The 21633-nt window shown below is 39.0% G+C and overlaps 2 protein-coding genes across 8 annotated transcripts in view; one reads left to right on the top strand and one right to left on the bottom strand.

Annotated features, from left to right (window-relative positions):
- The first annotated feature begins 559 nt into the window (after nt 1-559).
- The window catches only part of LOC109055275 (ankyrin repeat domain-containing protein 1), an 86539-nt gene continuing 65465 nt past the window's right edge, over nt 560-21633 (top strand). For 6 of the 7 annotated variants that reach the window (XM_042753618.1, XM_042753617.1, XM_042753615.1 and 3 more), the window contains exons 1-2: nt 18133-19307; nt 19961-20010. In XM_042753618.1, the coding sequence (XP_042609552.1) occupies nt 19190-19307; nt 19961-20010 (168 nt within the window). In that variant the 5' untranslated portion in view covers nt 18133-19189. Of the gene's footprint in view, nt 727-1264; nt 1385-1514; nt 1547-18132; nt 19308-19960; nt 20011-21633 lie in introns of those variants that run through there. The other variant, XM_042753616.1, reaches the window with a different exon arrangement.
- On the bottom strand, nt 14956-18116 carry LOC109055243 (iroquois-class homeodomain protein IRX-5-like). Its single transcript, XM_019072476.2, has 3 exons — nt 17705-18116; nt 16621-17026; nt 14956-15842 (listed from the first exon to the last, which is right to left on the bottom strand). Exons 1-3 carry the CDS (start codon nt 17924-17926, stop codon nt 15325-15327), a joined length of 1146 nt encoding a protein of 381 aa, XP_018928021.1. The 5' UTR covers nt 17927-18116; the 3' UTR covers nt 14956-15324.

Genomic DNA, 21633 nt, shown 5'->3' with positions numbered 1-21633 from the left:
CTATGTGCAGAGGGTGCTTAAATGGTATTCTACAATGTGTAACCAAAGAATAATGCCAGAGTGGAAACCTATACATCGATAGAAAGAAGCATCACGATACGAGGCCTAACCGGGCAGAAAAGCCTGAGCTTACATTTAGCAACACTAAACAGACAAAACACTACCAAAATAGCCTTAGCAATGACAGTAAAAGAACAACAAAATACCGATTCTTACTTGTAAAGACGCACACAGAATAAAGCAGTTGTATCAAGGTGGGTTGTAAGCCCGTGCAGTTAGCGTACACTACTGGCCAAAAGTCTCAGACAGAATGCTACCAGCGTGCAGCGATCCTGAGTCAACCTGTGATTGGCTAAGAGTCCAGGTGAAGTGAGGCGTCTTCCAGTAGGAGAGAGAGAGTCACAGTAAAGTGTCTGATGCTTAGCGGCCACAAGGGGGCCTTTTTTACATATATATATAAAAAATAAAATAAAAAAACAGAAGAAGAAAAAAGAAAAGAAAAGAAACTCTGCATTTAAGTCCATTTAATACTGTCGTGATTTTTAGATCAGACAGCTCTACTGAAAAATTCATGTTTGTGTGACGTCAGACGCATCTGTCATCACGCTTGGAGATGTTTGAGCTCGTTGGCGGGTCGAAATGTTTCCCCTGAGTGCTTTTACACCGACAGAAATCAATAGCGGCTCTGCTGTCACCCTCTCAGCTCGGCGACTGCTCTTCAAGCAGGTTTGATGTGTCTCTTCAGCGCTTCTCACGAGGACTAGCGAGAGCCGTCACTAAATCACGTCAGGTTTTTCTCTCTGATTTTCGCGGCTGTTCTGTCGCTTTTCCCGCGCAGCGCGGATGGGACGGGAATCAATAGCAACTTTGATTTCCAGCCATCTGAAGTACCAGCACGCAACTTTGAATGCTTCCATTACCTCAATTTAACCTTTTTTGAGCTGAAATCATAACTTTGAGAGGCAGCTTTTTTCTCTGTAGGTTTTTAAGAAGTCAGTTAACATCATTTTGTAGAGCAAGCCACACATCAGAGTTCAGAAATGATTGACGTTATAAGGCTTCGTTTTGTCAAACGGAAAAAAACTGGCTTGTTCACCCTAAACTGAAATGTCATCATTTATTCATGTCGTTCAAACCTAGTATTATTTTCTTTCTAATGTAAAACATGATGTCCAAGCTTCATAAAACAGAAGTGGATGGAAGGCCCATAAGGTCATGATGACTCATATCAGTATTCCTGTTTGTGTTAATCATGTTCATAAAGGGGTGTGAATTTGAAAGACAACAAGGGCTTCTCTGTTCTTGCTCTCACCGCCTTGCCGATGTGTCCTGTATTTTTGCAATGTTTGATCAACTATTGGGACACAGGCTGGAGAATGGAAAGGTAAAGAAATGATGAATCACTACAGTTCAGGGGAAGTTATGAGTTTACCAAACCTACATATAGCATACACATTATATTGACTCCTGTTAAGATAGCCTACTCTTAAAGTGTTCATTTTGTGTTTCCTCAGAAGAAAGAAAATAAGACTGGAACAACACATGGGTGAGTACATTATTAGAAATATTCATTTCAAAGTGATGTAGTTGTTATCTTTTTAGAATATCAGATGTAAAATATTGATACTGAAAACAGTGTCCTTGAGAAATCACTTCAAGCTATTTCAAACAGCTATATGTAAAGAGTCAGGGGAGGAACCCAATCATTTTTAGTCAATCAGAGGACTAGCCAGTTACAAATGCTTCTGGCTGTCAGTCATTTTGTGCATCTGGGTTTTCTGTCTTTGCAGGACAAAGTTTTGGATAGAGGACTTGTTGTTGAGCCTATAGTGAAATAGTGGATATTAGCAAAATGGCAGAAATCACTTACAAACCTGAGCTAACTTGTTCAATTTAATTCAATTCAATTTGGGTTAACTTTGTCGGTTATCTTTTTTTTCTTATACTGACTAGAGGTAAGCATCTTCAGTATGGGTCAAAGGTTAATAAAATCCTCCTTTCCCATCCCTGCTCTGACTGATAAACCCCCAGTCCAAACTAAGCCTCTAATCACAATATTATTAGAGAAACCCCATCTGATCAGTATATAAATCTCTCCATCCAATTACAAGATGTAATATTTCTGCACTCAAGCTGGTAATGAGCTCTAATGCCTGTGCTGGAGTTAATCCCCCTCGGATGCAGCACAGATCAGATGTTGCCTCTGTAATTAGACTGGCAGAAAATCATTATTTCATGTTTGAGGAAAGAATGAAGTCAAAGGAGAGGTAGTCTTTCTGCCGCTTCTTTCTGAAATGTACATTGCGGTTTAATGTTCAAATCAAAAGTTATTATAAATTGTCCCAATATTGTATTAGAATCCCCAACAAAAAATATAAACAAATCTAAATCAAAGTGATGTGGATGTGATGTGAGGCTTCTTTTAAGTCAGAAATGGAAAAATCTGCTTAATATTGTAACTAAAATGTACAGTTTAGGCCCAGATAAAGTCCTTTGGATGAAACAATATGAGCAAATGTAAAAATGTGAAATATAAAAATGTAGTAGTTAAGACTGTACATTAAAAAAAGAAAAAAAGAAACATTTTTTGCAACCCACATCAGGATATTCAGCAACAAAGAAAAAGTTAATTGAGAATTTATTGTAAAAATTGTGTTACGTAGCACAGTAAGAGCCAGGAGAGAAGGCTGTGAAACACCAAGCCAATGGTTGGTCCTTGCCAGTGTCAAGCCATTGTTGAGCTTCCGTCAGATGAGTTTATGTGCTTTTTTCCACAGGCAGGTGCAGAAAATATTTGCTAGTTGACCATTGGTGGAAGTCTTTGTGCTGTATTCAAGGGCAAATTTTGGCCCATACACAAGCGACTTGAGGCAACACCACAGAGTGTGACTTTTATCACAGCTAGTTTTTGATGTTGGTTTAGTTTGTCTAGACCTTATTAAATGAGAGAGCTTTGTGACATCAGCTGAAATGGAAAGCTCTTTGACATACAGAGAAATTTTCACCTCAACATCCCATATGGTTACATGTCAATAATGGTGCTTTTCCACTGTGTGGTATGACTCGGCTCGGCATGGCTCAGTACAGCACGGCTTGGCTCGGCACGGTTTGCGTTTCCACTGCAGTTTAGTATCGCTTTAGAGTGGGCAGGATTATTTACATGTCCTTATAGTTGCACTGCCTCTACTGCCGCTACTCCTGAAAAACTTTTTCATTCCACGTCGCCCCATCAAGCTCTCACTGGATCTGCTCCTTTGCTATCAACGAGAGGAACGCCTGTACTTCCTCAACAGACCACGAAACAGCCATTTTTTTTGGTTGTTAAACAAAGGTGCGCTCATTCAAATGAGTTGCATTCATTTCATCGCTGGCTGTGCTGATTTAAATCTAGTGGGTCTGTTGTGTCGCAAGTTCAATGACGCAGGTAGTGACGATTCTCTCCGACCAATCAGTGATCAGCAGAGTTTACATGTCACGTTTTGGTAAAGGTAAGGTTTGCTTGGAACCTCAACCGAGGTGATACTGAAAAAATTACCAGGTACTGTACCCAGTGGAAACCCCCCCAAAATTGAACCATACTGAACCGTATCATGCCGTACCATGCAGTGGAAAAGCACCATAACATTAAAACTTACTGGTTCCCGTGCTAATTGACTTAACGGAAGAACCAGTGAAGATTGATGTAATTGATGTGTCACCATACCGGATTTTAGCATGATTATACATGAGATTGTCAGTGTTTTGACTAGATTAAACCACTGGATTAAACCACTGAAGAACAGATAACTTGTATGCTACAGTAATATCCTTTTTTGAGCTTGAAGCTTTTGGACTCATTTGACAAAAACAGCTCAGAGGTTCTTCAAATACCTTATTTTGCATTCCACAGAAGAAATATAATCATATGTTTTTGTGTTGACATGTGGGTGAGTAAATGATAACAGATTTATTTATTTATTTTATTTTTGTGTGAACTATCCCTTTAAGCACATCCATGAACACAAGGTGATCTTAGCTAGAGATTTTCAATATGTTACCCATCAGATGCTCTGTAATATGTACTGTCTTAAGAGACAGGTGCAGCATGCACTCTTGTGTTTGCATCTAAACTGAGGTCATGGTCTCCACTCGCTGTATGGAAGAGGTTTTGGAGACCAGGTTCAATGAGCATTCCAGCGGCTTTCTCTCCCTGCAGAGGACATAACAGATGTGGATTTACATACACCCCCAGCATCCCACTCTGATGAGATTATCCGAGAGTGCCGAGAAAGACTCATACTTAATACACGCCTCGAGGAGGGCCAGGGGAGCCAGGCCCTCCGAGAGTGCAGGGGACAAAAGCAGAAGGGGAAAATGTCAAGCTTGCCAGACGGGAACAGGACAACAAACTGCTTTCGCCGCTCTTCAAGCTCTGTCCCTGACAAGAGGGTGGATGGATTAGCATCTCATAAAGGCTGTGGTAATGCTGTTGGCAATTACTACAAGATGAAGGCTCTTAATGCGTGTATTTGAGAATTCTGTTTTGGTGTGTACACTTCTTGCTCATGGCGTAAAATGGTGGAAAACTATTGTATAGTTTTTGTTACTAAGAAGTTGCTTTGGTTGTAGCAGCAGTAAAAGGGATACCAGAGGGAGTTATACACCTTGTAGACTGTCAGTTAAGCACAGCATGTTTCAAGTACCCTGAAAGTTTCTTTGAGTCATCACCGTCAAAGCATAACCATGACAAAAATCCAACTAAAGAATGATCAAATTTTTAGTAAATGATTAAATGATCCTTAATCCTGGTCATTATTCCTTGGGAAAGAAGTTGACATTTTTAATGGCAAATAAACACAAGGGGGCCACCACACAGCAACCCCATACTACACCTGATGCCCTGAATACATGTATTGGAGGCTCTCCCCATCTATCGTTGAGGTCTTAAATTATGCAATAGGCATTGTGTTGGGCGCCTGAACCTGTCATGGTCCTCTATAGCTCAAGCTTGTGATTCATAATTAAACTGTTTGTGAGGCCTGTGTTCGAATATGAAAGCTGCGACAGAGTGGCCTTGTCCAGAAAGCACATGCTATATTGATTTCTCTTCCTCTGAGATACTTGGCCTTGACATTTTCCAACCGTTTCCCACATTGTTTTGTAAGTTTTATTTGTTCCGCTAGCATGGGCTCTCTCTCCCACCAAGGGCATGCCCTGGCAACCCTAAATTAATCCCTCTTCTTCTTCAAACTCTGGTTCGATATGTATCCATGAGTTATGTCTATCTGCAGAGTCCAACTCATCATCTCGAGAGGAGGTAAACGTGGCTTATAATTATGGGCTGTGTTCATTTACATGTGTTAATCACTCAGGTGATGGGCTGCTCATCCTGATACCGGCAGGTCAGGCCCCTGCAGACACAAGAGTCAAAACCCAATTATATGCATGATTAACTTTATCCTAAGCTGTTTCCCCACAGTCAAGACTCTCACTGGATAAGAGGACAGGGTAGCGATGTGTGTATGTGCCTGTGTACTTGTAGAAGGGTTGAGTGGCATATGAATTACAAGTAGTTTAAAGCTTGTTTAATTGCTCTTGAATGTTAATTTGGTTTTGACAGGTCTGAGAAAGTTATATAATTGTAGTATATCAGAATTTCCACAAGTATCCATAAACACCGTTCCAGTTTGACTCTGATGTAAACACGTTTAAAGATGTAGAGCCAGAGAGAATAAAGTCTAGTTTACCTTAAATGTTATTATAGCCTAGAACCAGTCACTTCTGACCAACATGTAAAGAAAACAAACTACTTTTATGTGCTGTTCAGAGGTGGGTTTAAGAGAAATAGTTTATATCTTGAATGTGGATATCATTTCATAAATATAGTATAGTATAGAGATCAATTCTCACTATTAACTAATTGCTTGTTAGCATGCCTATTATTGACATATTGGCTGTTTATTAGTACTTATAAAGCACATATTCTGCATGACCATATTCTACATCTCTAATCCTACCCAATACCTGAACTCACAAACTACCTTACTAACTATTAAATAAGTAGCAAATTAGGAGTTTATTGAGGCAAAAGTTATAGTTAAAGGCTTGTTAATAGCTAGATTCAGAAATTAAAACAAATGTGACCATTATTCTTAGTCCTATATCCTGGTTCTTTCCTAGTCTATAGGAGTATACTAAACCAGGAGGTAGATATCTGTTCTCTTACTGTTGTCAGTTTCAGTGTTAATGGATTTTTTCACTCAGCCAAAAATGTCAGATCTCAGTAACCAAGATGTCCTGGAGTCTTTCAAATATTTTCTAGTTCATAAACATTATCCCTTTCTTTGGTTGGGTGAACCATTGGATATCCCAGCAATGGATGACTGGAGACAATGAAGCAAAATTATTTGGAAAATAGACCATTTAAGACTTTGTTGATTTATAAATCAACAGAAAATCCAGGCACTTTGTAGATACAGACCAGCACCCTCATTCCACCCAGTTCATCAAATCTGGCTGTCTACAAGAGCTCTCTACAACTGAGGTTGCTCTGGAACCACAAATTCAGCCCCAGGTATGTAGGTCCTTTTAACTTCATTGGAAAAAGTAATTCTTTCATATCAGTTACATTTCCTACATCAGTTACATCTCTTTGTACAATATCTTCTGAAAGCTCTGGCTCCAAATGAAAATTATTTCATAAACCTCTAGACATAGAGATGTCTAGTAACCTTATTTACTCAAGGATATCCTGGATTCCAGACATTGTCAAATGTTCTACCTAGTAGACTTGAAGGGCTACAGTCCTCAGGAATGTTCCTGAGAGGTTTAGGTATTACAGATCCATTTACAATACTGGATTTTCACTATAATCACGGAATTGCCTTTCTGCTGAACCACCATTAAGAGCAAGGAGGTGGAGGGTAGGGCACTTGTACATGGTGAGGTTTGTAATCCTCCCTAATGCCAGAGGTGTATCACCCTTAATGGTCATACATACACTTGCTCTGGCCATGCCTATAATTGTGACCCTGCTTTGTGCCTTGGATTCTTGTGAGACACCGTCTCTGAATGTGACTCTTAATTCTACTGCAATCAAAAAAGCATTGCACTTGATTTATACCCTTTATACCATTCTTCAGTGTATGCTCCAAAGCAGGAGCCACCTGCATTCACTGATCAATTAAGTGATGTTCTATTTACATAGAATCTTCCTGAGATTTATTGTTACAATCTGTACGCCCAATGCACAAGAAAGTACATGTGAGCCCTCCTTTTGGCACAGACAAGAATTTGACTGAAGAGCGATATTTTAAACAACATTTAGTGATCTGCTCTGTCTAGTCTCCTTCTTTTGTGAAAATAGAACAAAGAAATTCCCTCTGTAGTGAATTCAGTGGGAAAATGTTTTATTAATTGCCATATGCCTATTGATTCCTCTTTCAAGCCTGTTCTTTTGTTCTTCCTTTCTGGTGGCAGCAGAAGGATCTGTAAGTTATGTGGAGTGTCAAAGGTGTCCTTTTGATGTAGATGACAGACCCCATGCTAAGAAACACCTGTGCCGGGTCTGGGCTTGTCTGCTCTGGTCTATTTGCATCTGAACTGCCGGACAGATCAACCCATCAGACAAAACTAATTGAGCCCAGAGAGGCATAGCATTGGTCATTGTTTCTAATCTAGGACATCTCGAGTATGGGGATATTTGTTGTAGTTTTCAGACTTGATAATTAATCCGCATACGTACAGTTCTTTGTTTTATGTGCAGTAGATGCTTCTTTCTCTCTTTATCTTATCTTGTAAACTCTCTAAACATCCTTGATATAATGGTGTACTGTTCAGCAGAAGGTGCAGCTATCAGCAGGGAAGCCAGCATCAGCGAGTAGCAAAAATCACAAATGCCATGTACCTTATAGTGGACCCCCTCGTTGCTGCCCATGGCACTTGGTACCTACTGTGTGATCTTCAGTAGAAGAGGGTGGTATATTCACCACCCCCATTGACAGACTAGCAACATGGCACAGCTAGATGCTCAAAATGCCAAGGGTTAGAAGGTACAACACACAATACACAAAAGAGGGACTTAAATTGAAAAGACGCAGATGCATACACAAACGGTGACCTATCATTATTTCTCAAAGGCCTGCCTTTCAGATGGACTCAAGAAATGTCTTAAATTTCCTTGGCCTAAAACCATGATGGTTTGAACAGTGCAGCCGCATATTCATGATGATAGATGTCTGCCTCGCCTCATTCTGAATTTATAAGCTTTAAAAACTCCCATGACATACTGACGACTCTGCTTAGAACAGGTGGTACATTATTAAAAACTCCACACTTCTTTGGTTGTCTTTGATATTCCTCATCTCATCAAGGATTCACTTTTTAGATGTAAATACCAGGAGTCGAGGGAGCTGTTACTAGGTAACACCCACACGCTCTTGCTGTCACTTTAAATTTTTTAAAACAGACAGATGTGAAAAGCGGAATAAAAGGGAAGAGCTGCGAACTGTCCGTCCCGTGGCAGGTGTCCACAAGCAATGCAGATGGAATCAGTTGGAAGCCAAATGTATAATAGGTTGTGATCAGTTGCCACTCAAGAAGATGGTAAACTGCCAAAGTCTGAATTTCTTCACGCTCTTAGATGACATTGCAGGTAGCAGTTTTAAATACATCTCCTGATCAGTGTTATGCAGTAGCTAGTTACAAGTAATAATATTTCAATACTTTGTGCAGCAACTAATAGTATAACTAATTACCAATAGTTACCATCCATAAAACAGCTAGTTACAGTACTTAGTTAATTTAGATGCCTTAACCCCTATTGATTTGAAGTCCAATAATCCAATAATTACTAGATTAATATTCATAATTTCCACGAACCCTTGAACACATGAAGTCAGTGGAGCAGCAGGAAAGCTTGGAATATGAAAAAGCTTGCATTTAGCTGGTGGAAATATTGCCATTAAATTGATTTTGTGCGAAGAAAAGATGATCTGAACACCAATTTGTAAGTTGTGGCATTACATGGCTTGCCTTCATCCCTCTGATCCCGATGTACATTGCATTACTATAATAAAAAATCTTTTTAACAATTTCTTATGAACGTATGCTATTTCTTTTGATAAACTGCATCATGAAATATAATCGTATACAGGTAACAAAAATTATAGCTACAATTAGCTTCAAGCTACACATGACAATGAGGTTAATACAACACTTAAAAGTCCCTATTATCATTGGTTACACTTTATTTTATAATGTTTTATTTATAGTACATGTCGGCATCTTCTCAGTGGCTCAGGCGACTGCAGGGCAAGATCTCTGGTGTATGAGCGAGTAGCAGGTTACTGGAAAAACAGTGGTGTGATAACATATGTCACTGCCAGATCCTGGAGAGCGTTCGATGGAGGGGCATCATAGGAGGTATGTTTGTGATGTGATGTCGCCAACCAACACCGAAAATGTTCACTGCAGGTTGAATCCGCATTTAGTTTGTGGATTGCTGGAGGTGACACATCAGGACACTAGGATGCATTTGGTACAGATTAGGGGCAGTTGAGATGGATTATTAGGGTGAAAAATGACTCCGAGATGGAATTGTAGGAGGGCTGGCTGGCAAAGAACAGATCCTGACAGCTGTTGGTCCTCCAGCTTCTCTCAGCAGGAGATAGTCGCAGACATGCCCACAGACGCCTACCACAACAACAGCCAACAGGCCGAAATATTATCCTACACACAAACAGACAAGAAAACATTACTTAAGAATGTTTAAGAGTTCTATGTGGAGCAGTTACAAAATAGAGATGAACAGTGATGCACCAAAGGTTTTTTTTTTTTTTTTTACCGAAACACCAAAAACAAAAGTGTTAATTTGGCCAAAAATTAAAAATTAATTAGGGTAAATAAAACTTAAATTCAGGGTGTCATGCTCAAAGGTGATAAACCAGGCATAGTAAAGTTCTTTGGCAATGAGCCGCCACTCTATATATTTTAGTTGGAAAAAAAAAAAATCTTCTATATTGCTACTCTATAGCATCTGTTTTGTCCATGGTGGAGTGCATCCACACTGCTGACATATTTACTTGCTGTAGCTTAAGTGTGAATGAAATAGACACTGGTAAGCGTCAAAACGCGTCATCGGAGAAGAGCTTATTAGTTCAGTCAACGATTTTGTCAGAAACCACCAATTCTTCTTTTTGTACACCTTTACGGCTGAATGTTTTTGGTTGGCAAAATGCTGGTGGCTGAACGTCTGATGCCTACGGCACACAAAAGTGGAAACACTTCAGGAGTTTCGAAGTCATCGTCGGATTGGTTGAATTATACAAGATTTCTGGTAGACGTCTGTGTCACATTCTTTAAAGTTCCACCAGGAAACAAAGATACCGTGGCGCCAAACCCCCTTATGAAAGAAGAAAGCCGTAGTGTTTACAACTGTGATGACGAGTGCTTATCAGTATGTGAAAAATGTATAGTTCGCGGCATAGAATCTTTAAAATATGTCTGAGAGTTTTACACACCGGTCTGTTATTATCATGACATTTCCACGCCCCGAAACGTGACGATGACCGAAACGAACTGTTATTGGTTGTTTGACATGTCAGTCAAACGGCCTCATGGGCGGGCCTTGGCCAATGAATGCTGCCATGAATTCAAGACCTTCTCACTGTTCTCAAATGTCATATTTTCAGTTTTACATGACATATATGTTTTATCTACACATATTTACTCATAAATTTCCATATAAAACATAAATGAATCTAATTCCTATATTCAGGTTTCTTTAGGAGACCTTTCTCTCACGCAGGGTCCTCCATGCAAAGCCAGTCTTTGAGGTTGCCAGATCCTTGTTTTCCATCTAGGTTCATAAGGGTAGAGGTGACAGTGCTCCTTTCTGCAATTCCTGTGTTTTCATGCATGTGGTATCTGGCAAAGTTGCCACAAGCTTGGCAACCAAAAGCTTTTTGATTATTAATTCATGGCGGTTTCCTGCCTGTTTGCCAAGTAGTCTCCCTATGTGACTATAACTTGAATCGAGATGTTTGGAGAATTGAATTCATCTGCCTATAAGTAAAAAAGAAAAATTGTTATAATAAAAACAGCTGGGCTGATATTAAAATGGATGAGCCGCTGCTGGTAATACCTGCAACCTCAAATATATGTAAAACTTTTATCCGCAGTATTTACAGCAAATCACCTAAAGCGCTTTCAGAATAGATCAAAATGTAATCATATATTTGTGCCTTTCCATTTCAGATGAAGGAATCCATTCACTAGCGCAGTCTCGCTTTCCGAGCCATTATTCAACTACAAAGCAAACCATATTCATCATTGTGTTTTAATCACATCAAAAAGAAATATAGTGCTACCCCAGGGTGCTGGCAGGAATATGGAGTCCTCCATGATGTTATTGTTTCCAGCACTGCCAAACAATCTCAAAAATTGACTTAGAATAAATGTATTTTTAATATGATAACTCAACCCTTGTGAATACAGAGACACTCTGTCAATTTTTCTTGCTGTATGCGTTGCTTTACAGATGTAATGCGGGAGTGCTTGTGATATAGCGATATTAAACCTGCGAGCGCTGCCTTTCAAACTTTGTTCCGGCTTTCCGGATAACATTCTCTTTCCTTCAGCTTAACTAAATGCTCTAACAGATGAGATGAATGCATTGGTTTACAAAGTCAGCACGTTCCTCGCGATGTTAAGATGCACGCTAATCGGATCTCGGATGCACTTTTCGTGCACTTTATATTAATGTGATTTCAGCTCAGCGCTGTTTAAGGAATATACCTGCACCTACATGAAATAATGCAATCAGACAGAAAAGAACACATGAGCTGATTACGAGTAGAATAGACTGGGGCTAGTTGTCTCACAATGGGATGTTGTCAAAAAGGCAAAAACTCCAATTACGCTGGTTTTTCTGTTGTGAGTTTGTAAACACCTAGTTCATACGTGCATAAATTAGAGTACATTTAGTCAGTTTTGTCCTCCAAACATCATCATATCATAAAATTCCAACATGGTATTTTTATAATAGCTGCTGGGTAAAGAAGTGAATACAATAAAAACACTTGGATACATTAAAGCAAGGTAGATTTTCAACAGAAAGGCTGAACTATACAAGAGAAAAGATTGAGTATTTTTCATCAATCTCAGATCGGGGCAGTTTGTCACAATTTTATGAGGGTGGATCACATGGTTTGCATCTTTAAACTTATCTATTACAGTTTATTAGTTAATTTTTCAGATTATTGTTTACATTTATGTCTAAAAAGCCTATCACGCCTTTCATACTATTGTAGGCAATTCTAATTGTATTTCAGTTTTTTAACCTGCTGGACACAGAGCATTATAATGCTTAGCTCAATTCACTTCACAAATCATCAGAATTGTTATTCCTTCCCATTACAATAAACAAGGCGTATTGTTTTCTGTCTCCAGGTGTGCTAAATTATTCACAGTCTTTCATGTAAATAACCAAACAAGCCTTGGCATCCAAAGACAATGCGAGGTGGCATGTCTTAATTAGCCAATCATCCGTCAGCACACAATTATCCGTGCGTCAGGCGCTCTTATTGAATGTGGCGTGCGACGACAGCGGGCTTGTGTTTCGTTTGTGGCGAGTGATGCGAGTTATTTGTGCGGCGAGGACTGTAGTTGCTAAGGGACGCCGAGGCTCCTAATGATCCTTTCAATTAAAGAGGAGCCCTGAGGCTGTAGCACAGCTGTCTGTTTCAAACGCCTCCTCTCTTAATGCCCGCCTGAGCCTGCTCAGCATGCAGGAGTGTTCAAGTCAATATTATTTTAGAGACTACCTCCCATCTATTATTAAGTAAATTGAGCCATCAGCGTCTTTGGCCGTTTTGAACCCTAAATGAAATCTATTTGCCAAAGGCCTGGAGGACTGTCGGTGTGTAATACAATAATACACTGGATGGCGCGCTTGTTAGGAGAATGAATAATAACTGCACAAATAATTCACCCTTAAATCGGAAGATCCGTGTTTTTGATATGGAACCCAGATTTTACATTGAATAACGTGATACACTCTTAAAAATAAAGGTTCTTTACTGGAATCTGTAGTTCCAAGAAGAACCTTGAACATCCATGCACAAAAGGGAAAAAAGAAAATGTTCTTTGAATTATTCAAATGTGCATAACTGTTTGCTAAAAAATGTTCATTGTTGAACCCAGAATGGTTCTTCAGCATCCAAAATCTAATTATGCAAGCTTAATCTTTAATAGTGTCATGCCAAAATTGTTTATGTACAAAAGGAACAACTGATTTGACAATTTTGGCAATGTGAACAGCCCGGCTCTCAATGACCCATAATTTGGCTTCTGCTGTTTGGTTCATCAGCGGCCTGTTAGTGCCTTCTCACTATGCAGGAAAACACTCTCTCAGACCCCATCGATCTGCTCCAAATCAATGCTTTTAAAAGCCTTGCATAGCCTTTAGTTAAGAGCAAAAGCATGCATGCTTCAAAAACGGCCCACCTATATTGATTAGGATGTGGAATGAAGAGCGTGTGAGCTTTTCACGGGTTTTCTCTCGCTCTATATGAACTGTCCACAAACTGAAAAATAAAACATAAAAAAAGACAAAATACAAAAAACAAAAAATTTTAATCAATTCATCAATTCATCTTACTATTTTACTATTAAAGTCGAAAAGAAATAAGAATGTGTCATTTTTATCTACAAACTAGCTGTGAAGTCATTTGATTTAATTGTCCCTAATGTAGTATCACATTTTGAAACCTTGACATTTGAAAAATAAGGAACTAATATATATAATATGAAATATCATTTAAATTACAGAAAGCAATAGGTCGTCTCTTTATAAGAGGTTAAACATTTATACATTAAAGCATATTTTACAGCTGGCAACAGCAGAACTAGAAAAAAAGATATTTTGGAACGAATGTATCAGCTGCATTCAGAACCCATTTTACAGCAATTACTAGTGATATTTTGTTTACACGTCTAAAAAAGAGACAGAACGAAAACTCATCTCTAGCAGCCCCCAAACCCCCTTGTAAAGCAATAAAAAGATAAAATGACTGCGCTGAATGTGACATTGGTCACAAGATGATTGGATAGTTTGGATAGTTTCGCCGGAGCTTCTTCTGTTACAAAGCTTTGAATTCAGTGAATTGTGAAATAGCATTGCGCCGAGTATAAATATATACCCGAACTTAGAATTTACTGGAGGGATTAGAGAGCTTTTCAAGTCCTTGCAGCCTCTTTTCATGGTTTTGTGTACAAAAATGTTGTATTAGCCCTGTAAGCCACGGGGCCTGAGTCGTTTCTCTGATGTTTGTTGATGTCGGACTCCGCTATTCGAGCAGAAATGAGGAATCTGTGGTAATCCTGTCTTTCTTGCAAAGAGTTTACTAAATTTTGAATTTACACGTTTAATACCTTTTAAAATGCTCTTTGAACATTTTTAGCCCCTCGCTGTTTCCGCATCACAGGAAAAAAGCGACACACATTTCATGAGAAGATGCTTTATGGACCATAAATTTAATATCTCCTCCACTTAAGAGTACTGTCCCATAATCCCCCTGCAATAAATGTTGACTTGTGCTATTTAAATTTACAATTTATCCACCGTATTATGCCCAGGAGGCGAGTGTTACAGTTATTGAGCGTTTTCTTTGAGTCCATGTAGGTGTAGCACAGTTGTGAGCAAATCAGGAAGGCACTGCACACCATTCTGCAAAGAACAGATGATAGAATAATCCATAATGGGTTAAAATACATGTAAAGAATTTCAATAACATTGCAGATTCTAAATTTTCTTGACTGATGTCTTCAGACCAGGGAACGAATTTCATGACACTGGACCTGATGCCAACCCTAATATAGTTCCTCTTAAAGCATATTAAACTCTCAACTCTTACATATCTATTTCAACATTTCTTAATAAAATGGGTGTGATTTAAGTTTTTTTTTTCTTTTTTCTTTTTTTTAGGTTTAACATGTACATAATTTACTACCCACACTGATTCTAGAATATGCATTGCCAAATTTGCTTGAAAATCTAAAATTGTCCAAGTAGACAGCAAAAATGGCACAGATGATAAATATGAGTGAAGATCCGTTAAAACAAGGACAATTGAAATAATTTTAACAGCTGATAGGAATTACAAAAAAGTTTTAAATTAGTGCTTTGGCCTCTTGCACAAATATCTCACAATAAATGATAGATATGTTAAGAAAAGTATGTTCTTTTTTAAATATAGGCCTATGAAAAAAAAAAAAAGTTCAGAAAGAACGCTTTTCATTTGCCACTCCTTCTACATTTCAATAAAGAGATAATGAATAGCATCACTAAACATTCGGCCTCTTGTGCTCGAAGGTGAGTTCTTTGCACATCTCCAGAGTCAGTCTGCTGTCTCTCGCTCTGTGTAACACAGTCTGATTAATTCCGCTCAGATGCGCCGGGTTCGAACCGTGCAGGTTTCCGAACGCGCCATAGTTCGTGAAGCCCGCGTAGAAAGGAGATGTGTAGTATAAGTGTCTTGGGGGAAAGGGGCACTGCGCTGGTGACCCGGCGGGCGATAACGCCCCTGATGACTGCGACGCTTCGTCACTCCTCTTATCCGACGTAGCGATTTCGGCCAGAGACCAGAGTTTTGGTTTGGGGGTCGGGTTTGCGGAATGAATGACAGATGTGGGTTCGCAGCTCTCACGGAGGGGCTTCTCGGTTTCGCTCAGCTCGTCTCGGGGAGAGGAGGTCGTGGGCACCGGGGACTCTATCCGATGCTCCTCTTCTTCTCCAGCGTCGATGATGACATTATCCGTCGCGTCCGGATCTTCCGTGCGGCTTTCTGTGCAGTCATCGACAACTGCGATCAAATGATAACAGGCTTATTAGTGTTAGAAACGGACAAATAGCATGGAATATAGGTCTAGAATATTTGTAAATTAGCAAAAAAGATTCTATATTATAAATAGGCTATATAAATAGGCTAGATACTGCGTAACAATTACGCTCCTTTTCTCTAAATCTATCAAAAAAGACAATAGCTAGAATAAATGTGAGAGGTTAAAGAACTTGTTTGTAAAACTTGTCAGGGGAAAAAAAAGTCTAGTTAAAAGGCTGCAAATTATTTTCCTCCTTCTCTTTTAAAATATTGTCGATGTTTTGTTATTAAACGTGTGTCCTCTAAATTAGTCAATTTGGTGTAACCAACACACTGGGGATATTTTGTTATCATGTGACATATTAGAGAGGACCTCTATAGACCCTCATGACGGGGTGGCAAGGTCATTATTTAATTATTTGTTTGTTTAAAAAATCATTTTTATACTTTTTTTTTTTCATGAACAGGATCTAGACCATTTGGAAGCTTATTAATATTCATGACTCCTTAAGCTATTATTATTATTGTTGTTGTTGTTGTTGAAAATAATATGTTGTGTGCCATAAAGCTATTGCATTAGGTACTTGATGGTTAAACTACAAAACATTTCACCCTTTTGCCATCTGATACGTTATTTGTAATCAACATTTGTTCAAACATAATATATTTATTTAAAATAAAAATGTTAATACAAAATAAGAAATATAATATCAATGCAACCACGCGCATACGTGACATAACAAAGGGAAAGAATGAGCACCTAAATCTTTGGTCGTCTGTGTTGTTTCGGTCGTTTTGAGTGGCTCGTCGTCCTCATCATTTTTCTCTAAATCAATGCTGTCCTCCTCATCTTCATCCTCGCTCCGGTTCCGTGGCGTCCAAGTCATTTTATTATCTTTTTTCAGTCTTCTGCGGGCGTTGGCGAACCAGGTGGACACCTGGGTGAGGGTCATCTTGGTGATGATGGCCAGCATGATTTTCTCTCCTTTCGTGGGGTAAGGGTTTTTCCGGTGTTCGCTGAGCCAGGCCTTCAGGGTGGCGGTGGCATCTCGTGTGGCGTTCTTCCGGTAAGCGGGGTCTCCAAACGGGTACGGGCCCAGGGGACCCGCGTACGGGTGATAGCTTATAGAGCCAGTCATGCCTGGAGAAGGGTCATATGGGGAGCCCTGGGCAATGAATTAATAAAGATTACAATTTAGGGGGAAAAGCAGAGCAGACTATCTGTTTTCCATGAGGATCTGTTGATTTTTCTTAACCGTTTCCACAGGGTGCTTCTGGAATATTTCGTTATTAACTGTAGGCTATATTATAATAATGGCATAATAATAAACTTGAATCAGAGTCAAAAGATTCAGTTTATATTGATCTGATGTATCTGAAGTTTATATGAAAGCTCACCACACACAAATTTTAAGTAGCCTAAGCGTAAGTAATAAAACAATTAATATTCTGAAGAATAGAATGCAAATTCCGTGATTACGGAACACTATTCGTTTTCTATATTTTAAAGGGTTATGTTCACTACGTTTCTTGATAATTTGTGTTATCGCTAAGCTTAGTCAAAGTGCTTAACACAAATGTAATTTATATATTTTGACAAGTGTTTCATATTTGGCAAATGATAGTTCTTAAAACTATTCGCTTATGCTTAAAGAAAACACTAGATTTTGTAGCGCAATAGCCTACAGAAAAAGAAAGTACTAATAGCGATGATAATAATGCAAAGTTCCAACTGTGGGCACTGGCATGCTGACAATCATGATGTCATAATATAATAATCAAAATAAACCTCCAGACCGCTCAAGAATAAATAAACCTTGGGCTTTATTATGAATGAAACTCACCCCATAGGAAGTGAAGGGGGCTGTGGATTCGGGACTGTACTGGAGTGAGTTGAAGGCTGTGGTGTTTGTGAAGGCTGTGGACGCGTACGGGGCGAAAGCAGATCCGCTAGAGGACCGTCCCAGGTCATCCGTCCGCGGTCCGGTGATCGCGCTGGAGCCGTACGGAGGACACGAGTACAGAGACAGAGACGACTGGTACAAGTATCCTTGAGGAAACGCCATGACCAGACTACTGCTACAGTCTCCTCACGAGCCCGAGAGTCAGCGCACTCATCCTGGGTGCCATCGAAGGAGAAATCAAAGATTCAAAGCTGATCAACTCCCGATATTAGGAAATTAAACGAGGTCGCTCGCATGACCGGTGTCGTCAGTAAATTGGGTAGAAGAGTTCCGCGCGCTTCCTCAAGGAGAGTGAAAGAAGAGCTCAAGCTGAGTTTTCCATCTCTCTCTCTCTCTCTCTCTCTCTCTCTCTCTCTCTCTCTCTCTCTCACACACACACACACACACACACACACACACGTTCTTTTTTCACAAGTTATCCTCTTCATTTGGTCTTGACATAAGAGCCGTTTACACACGACGCGTTATTGCGTTCCGTATTTTTTTAAATGTTCAATGCATATTTTTTTTCAACATCTCTTACAACGAGCGCTGGATTTTTAAGATGTAGTGTCCAGTTAAAAACAGTAGTGGACCTTCAGTCATTTTTTTTTAAAATCATCTAGCCTAATTAATATGCGATAGACTTTGTAGTGTTTGCCAGTTGACAGTTGCGACACATGCTGTTGTTAGCATTTGCCATAAAATTCACCCTTTAAATTCGGTCTAGAGACCCAAGTCTGCTCGTGTACTTGTAGTTTTGAACGGTTTTTGAAATAGTCCTGTACGACTGCTCACATTTATTTTTTAAACGGCCTCAAATCTGTTGTGTTCCAATTTGTTGAGTCGGACTGTTTTTAGGCGCGAGAATTTCTCCCGTGTGAACGCCCACATGCGCGCTTTTAATACTGATTATTTATGTTCCATAATAGCCTATATTTAGCCTGTTATACTAATTTATATTTGATTGTTACAAGTTGTTTCAAACGGATGCTTTATTGCTATTTTAGATTATTTTACGATTATCCCAGTCAAGCCTATGTTTAGTGTAGGCTACTGAATTGAGAGAAAATATAAATAAAATCAGTAATGCGTCTAGAAGTCACATTCCTTCTGAATATGCATTGCACATCTATTGAGCACTGGAGGGATCCACGCGCCATACTGCACTGAATATAAAAGTTTATTTTATGGAGTTCTGTGCCCTTCTTTTAAATATATTCGAAGGAGAGTGCACTGTATAGCGCGCCTGTGCCGCTTTGTTGCTTATGAATGGAGCGTTGCGTTTTTGTTGCGTCGCGTCTCTGGAGGACGCAGGTGAGTTAATCCTCTGAGCGCCGAGATCCGCGGCTCTGACGCGCGCTCAGGAATCCCTGCACTATTAACATGACTTCCGCGAATCAGACTCGAGCAGAGCGGGAATGTTACGACCTCTCGACTGCAGATGGAGGAACACATGATACCCACACAACGCACGAGCGACGCGACACACAACCTGGTTCAGGTAAAGGGAGCAGGTGCCCGTATAGAAACTCTTTATAGGCGATGCGAGCACCTACCTGAGCGTGTCGGTTAAAGATGCTCGTCTAAACTATTTATCTAGGCATATCTCTTAACAAAACATAAAAGTATCGCTCGAATTCCTTGAACAATTTAAACACGCAGAGAGGTGACTAATCTCATTTGCGAGCTCTATTAATAGACCTAAGTGCTTGCTTAATGCAGCATGACTCTATGCGAGAAGTGTATCTGAAGTCTATATATAAAGCATATATATAGACCTTTAACCCAGTAACAGATATAATGTGCTTGCACTTAGGCAATATCATTTGATATAATGTTTGAAACGGTGTGTTGATGCATTACTCTTTTATATCTATAGTATTCTAATGCATTATATCTGTGGATGAAATTATTCATGAGAACAAATGATTAGTGTGTGTAAGACATTATAAATGCGTTAGTTACAGGCTTCATGAAAAGTCTTGCCAATGTAGATCTTCACATTTTGTCGAGACACCTGTTGACAAACATTTTTTTTTATTTTTTATTTTTTATATATATTTAGATGCGTTTATTATACAGTTTTATTTGTTGAGGCCTGATTTGTTTTCTTGAGCATTGTAATAAGTACATTGATTTGTGTTTTTAATCTAGATGCTGGTTTCATGGATCAAGAAGGACCTGCATTTTCAGTCAAGGAAAAGGTAGTTGTTAAGCTCAATAGACACAAAAAGTGATAATAAACTTGTTTTTGCATTCAATGAAGGATGCCAAGTATGCACTAGTGTGCAATATGTTATATGCAAACTTACACTGTTGAATAACTCAACAAGCCTCTCTTTCCAACACCCCAACTCATGTCTAAAGTTTGTTTTGGTCCAAGAGCAGTGCCAATCCCTTTCAATAGCTGATAAACCTCTCATAATTCATTTCATAAAACACAGAGAATCATGATTTTGAAAACTTTAAGTATATATATATATATATATATATATATATATATATATATATATATATATATATATATATAAAACACAGAGAATCATGATTTTGAAAACTTTAAGTACCATAATTTCCTCAAAGTAAACAATATTTTACACTGTAAAAAGGTCAAGAAATTTCAAAATATGCTTTATGTAGTTTATTAGCTAATTCCAAAATAATATTTAATTTGACAGAATCACCTTTTCTACTTTGCGTTAAACCAACAGAACAGATCAGGTGGAAATAGCTGCACATTTTCACTTTTTACAGTGTGTAATCGTTTGTCTCGGAAGATTATACTTTTATTTAGAAAGAGTCAATAACTCCAACGGCTAAATGAGCATTGATTGACGATAATGGTGCATGAATAATGTTCTCTTTCCACAAAACGCTATCAGATTTGATGCATCACAGTCAGTTTTATGGTGATATGACTTCATTATGTGGTTGCTTTGCTCATAAAGACGGATTCAGTCGGTTGTATTTGAACTGTTTGCTCGCTTACATTTCTCTCAGGAATGTGGGTAAATTTAGTGCTTTCTACGCTCAGTAAAAATGTTTGTCCTAACACAATGATAAATCTACAGTTAAGCTAAAAAAGAAGTGATAACAGCTGTGATGTGAGTAAACCTGTCCTTGCAGTCACTGGAGTAATTGGTGCCCGTTTTAACCAAACATCACTCGATCGTGTTATTTATATCCCTGTTTACCAATTGCTTGTTTATACAGAATTCCTTTCTCCAGTCTTCAGGGAATTCCTCAGCTTAACTGAGTTTTAATACTAGCAAAGATTAGTCCTGGCCTGCTTGTTTCTCTTTGACCTGCAGTTTTATGTTTATCCTGTAAGGTAGCTCTTGTTTGTGAATTTGTGTCATTTCCTCTTTGGTGTCCTTTTGCCACTCCTTGCTCAGTGAAGCCTTGTCCCATGCTGTGTTTTGACCCCAGGTGGATCCTGTGGCTTTGAGCCTCGTAGTATTCAGACTCTGTTGTGTATATCACATGTCAGTAGATGGAAATGGACACAAGTGGATTAGCTAAAGTGTCGCAGCAGCTGCAGGGTGAACATTGTGGCACATTTCTTCAGAGGCTTGTCATATAACAACGGGTCTGATTTCTCTGTTTGTTGCCTGCTGTTATAATAAACTTTACAGAACATTAATGAAGTTGTTTTTAGCTAAAATGTGTTCTGTGCTTAAAGGAATGACCCGGGCTTAGCACAAATCGAGCTCTGTGGATGTCTGTGACATACTGTCCATTACTTGTACCCTAGTTTGTAAAAACAAGCACAGGGTGCACTTACAATGGGAGTCTATGGGGCAAGGCATTCAGTTTTAAAGCAGAAA

The sequence above is a fragment of the Cyprinus carpio genome, chromosome B25 (assembly GCF_018340385.1).
Source record: "Cyprinus carpio isolate SPL01 chromosome B25, ASM1834038v1, whole genome shotgun sequence".
Classification (NCBI taxonomy): Eukaryota; Metazoa; Chordata; class Actinopteri; order Cypriniformes; family Cyprinidae; genus Cyprinus; species Cyprinus carpio.
Note: the sequence above shows the minus strand (reverse complement) of the source record. Positions and strands in the feature narration are given on the sequence as shown.

Excerpts from the sequence above, each read along its gene's own strand:
- LOC109055243 (XM_019072476.2), bottom strand. The coding sequence starts at position 17,926 with ATGGCGTTTCCTCAAGGATACTTGTACCAGTCGTCTCTGTCTCTGTAC. Across the intron at positions 17,027-17,704 it reads CCCCCTTCACTTCCTATGGG|GGCTCCCCATATGACCCTTC; the intron begins GTGAGTTTCATT and ends TTCATTGCCCAG. Across the intron at positions 15,843-16,620 it reads ACAGACGACCAAAGATTTAG|TTGTCGATGACTGCACAGAA; the intron begins GTGCTCATTCTT and ends ATTTGATCGCAG.